Raw genomic sequence first — 3,440 nt, 5'->3', positions numbered from 1 at the left:
TGATTTTCGGAGTAAACCTGAATTTCGTACAGCTACATGTATTTAAATTATGCGGCTTATTGTCATGCCCCTTTCCTGGGTAAGCTATTTAGAGATATCACATATATATCATAAAAGAGCACCAAAGCAAGAGAAAAATATACATCAGTGCAGTCCCATAATTCAATTGTGGTGTAGTGTGTGTGTGTGTGTGTGTGTTTAGTGTGTGTGGTGTGTGTGTGTGTGTGTGGTGTGGGTGTGTGTGTGTGGTGTGTGTGGTTGTGTGTGTGTGTGTGTGTGGTGTGTGTGTGTGTGTGTGTGGTGTGTGTGTTGTGTTCCTTACAGGGCCTATAGAAAGTCTACACTCCCCTTGGATTTCTTCACTTTTTATGGTGTTACAAAGTGGGATTAAAATGGATTTAATTGTCACGATCTACACAACATTTTTAACATGTTTTAAAGATGAATGAAAAATAAAACACTAATACACGAATTGATTAGTTAAGTATTCACCCCCTTGAGTAAATAAGAAAAACCTTTAGCAGCGATTACAGCTGTGAGTCTTTTTGGGTAAGTCTAATAAGAGCATTGCACACCTGTATTGTGCAATGTTAGTCATTATTATTTTCAATTTCTTTAATCTCTGTCAAGGTGTTTGGGATCATGGCTAGACAGCAATTTTCAATTATTAACTTGACCATGCTTAAAGAGATATTAAAGAGATATTCCATGTCTGATTTGTTATTGTTACCTATCTACCAATCACTGTCAATCTATGTAGTTGAATCTGTGCTTGACATTCAATACTTGACTAAGGGACCTTACAGATGTTGTATGTATGGGGGACAGAGGAAGTGGTATCTCCTTTGACATTATGGAATATTCTGTGTAGATCAATGGAAAAAAATACAATGGAATCTATTTCAATCCCACTTTWTAACGCAACAAAATGTGAAAAAAGTTCCAGGGGGTGTTTACCTCCAACCTATAGGCACTGTAGCTGAGCCTATTGGAGAGAGTTGGGTGATTCCCTGCGTGAGTGTGCATGTCTGAGGTGTGGCAGTTTGTGTCTGCATGGGGTTATAGCTAGTCAGCTGTTAAGACTTGAGTTCTGCCCAGGGCTTTCCTTCCTTCTGCTGGAGAGAGATACTATACTGTCTCCTATAGGTCCAGCTCATACCCTTTTTGCATAATCAGGCCAAATTATACTGTGTTGGCTTAGATATTTTTATTTCTATATTGTCCTTTCCCGCACAATTACATTTATCTTTATTTGGATAAAGATTGCACCCCCAAATTCCCTGCATAATTAAAGTAAATGGTTCTCCAGAAAGGTTGCAGGTGCAGGATACCTTCCTGGGGGCTCTACTGAGGTGGTCAGGGTCCAGTAGGTAAACTGAGTCTCTGGTTCCCAGCAGCAGCCTGCCTCTCTCCTCATCCAACAACACAGAGTGGGAATGGAGACCATCAGTAGGACTCAGGAACACTGATACACTACCACTCTGCACCAGCTCTGAGAGAGAGAGAGAAAGAGAGAGAAAGAGAGAGAGAAAGAGAGAGAGAAAGAGAGAGAAAGAGAGAGAGAGAGAAAGAGAGAGAAAGAGTTAGGGTCAAAACATACACAGGAATGCATGCAGACTTTCATACACATATTCTGATGTATGGAAAAAGTTTGGTTTGGTTCATCAAGACTTCATAGAATACACTTAGTTTAATGAACCGGGAAACTATAAGCATAGTTGGGAGAGACTTTTTCTAGACAGAGACAGGTTGTGTGTTGAAACAGGTCATGGATGCCTGCGTGTCTTGGCATGAGCTGAAACTTTCTAATCACTTGTCTCACTATTCAACACCTTAACTGAACGAAGAGAGTAAAAATCCTTCTGTGCGTGCGTGCGTGCTCATCTCTCTCTCTCTCCTCTCTCTCTCTTCTCTGTACAATAAACTTTAACTCTACTCTACCTCTCTCTCTCTCTGCTCTCACCTCTCTCTCCTCTCTCTCTCGTCTCTCTCTCTCTACTCTGCTCTCTCTCTCTCTTCTCTCTTCTGCCGGTGCTATAGCTGAGGACTCGTCTTTTGGAGTCCTGAGTAGTTTGGCGATGCGAAAGCTCTATCCCTAACTAACTTCTCCTGTGATTGCTTTTGCTTGTTATTTCAGCTTTGAGGAATTTATTCGTGAAAATTGGTGGAGGCTGCGCAATCCTAACTAGACAATATTTTTTGCCTATCCAATATGTTTTTTTTTCAAAGTACCTGCTAGGAGTGAAGAGGACAGAGTAACTTCCTGCGGGGCTTTGGATAGGTGTAGGCTGCGCAAATGGCTTCTCAACGCCTAGCGCGGAGGAACAACGCTGTCTAGACAGGCCATGATTCAGGTGTGTTCCTGAGAACGGATTAAGGTGGAGGAGTTCTCTCTGTCGCGTTGAACAGCGTAGGAGCTGGTTTATACATTCTGCTTCTAAATGAACAAAAGCTGTGTTGTGTTCATGAAAGACAGGCTCCAGCCTATTCAATGCGTCAATACCGGATAGGCTAATTGCTAGCGGAATATTTCGAAGGATGTGTTGGTGTCAATTTCACCCTCTCTCCTACCCAGTTCAAACAAGAGTTTTATCTTAGTAGTGTCAAAATATTTGCCCCGTTTACTCACGTGTATGATCAAAATTAGGGAAAAGGGCTGAGTCAGTATTTAGGTACAGTTTGCTAGCGGTATTTTCCGTAATGTTATAACTTGTACGTCAATGACAGAGCTATTAGCAGGGATCCGTTGACTTGATTAAACACGTTGTCTTCCGGAGGAGAATGTTTATGTTCTGCAACAACAACGAGCAACAGACTAAATGTGCTATTTTAAAGTGAGGGCATGGGGAGGCGGTCTATTGCAGGTTTTGCCAGACAAGCATAGTCTACGGGGTTTGAATTGTGAGGATTTGGTGGCACAAGAGCTCTTGCGTGCCCACTAAAGGCCGTAGACAAGGTGAGGACTACAAGCGCAAATGGACGGGAAAGCGAGGTCAAAATGACAAGGGCGGTAAGGAAGATGCAGACAAGCAAGAGGCTGGGCCTTAAGTCAGTCTAGAGATGGTAGGTGCTAGATGAGGCTGAGGGCTAGAGATGGCTAGAGAGGGACCGGCTGGGTTCTAGTCCCGGCTAGGATGTTGGAGAAGCAGAGGCTGGGTCTAGTCAGGCTAGAGATGGTGGGGAAAAGCCACAGCGCTGGGTCTAGTGCAGGTAGCAGATGGTGGAGGTAGCTGAGGCTGGGCCTGTATATGCAGGGGAGGGTTGGTGTTAGAGCCGCGTGCTGGTCTATGGCAGGCTATGGATGTAGGTATAGCAGAGGCTGAGTCTAGTCAAGCTATGGAGAGTGCGGGTAGCTGAGGCTTGGCCCAAGTCATGCTATGGAGCCGGTGGTGTAGATGATGCTGGGCCCGAGTCATGCTTATGAGGGTATCCTTCTCTTT

General features: G+C 43.9%; 1 protein-coding gene across 1 annotated transcript in view; it reads right to left on the bottom strand.

Annotated features, from left to right (window-relative positions):
• LOC111952760 (semaphorin-3D-like) overlaps positions 1-3,440 on the bottom strand; it is a 63,917-nt gene that overhangs the window by 36,627 nt on the left and 23,850 nt on the right. The window contains 1 exon segment of the mRNA XM_070435216.1: positions 1,332-1,492. Within this exon segment, the coding sequence (XP_070291317.1) occupies positions 1,332-1,492 (161 nt within the window).

This window comes from Salvelinus sp. IW2-2015, linkage group LG26, assembly GCF_002910315.2.
Source record: "Salvelinus sp. IW2-2015 linkage group LG26, ASM291031v2, whole genome shotgun sequence".
NCBI lineage: Eukaryota > Metazoa > Chordata > Actinopteri > Salmoniformes > Salmonidae > Salvelinus > Salvelinus sp. IW2-2015.
Note: the sequence above shows the minus strand (reverse complement) of the source record. Positions and strands in the feature narration are given on the sequence as shown.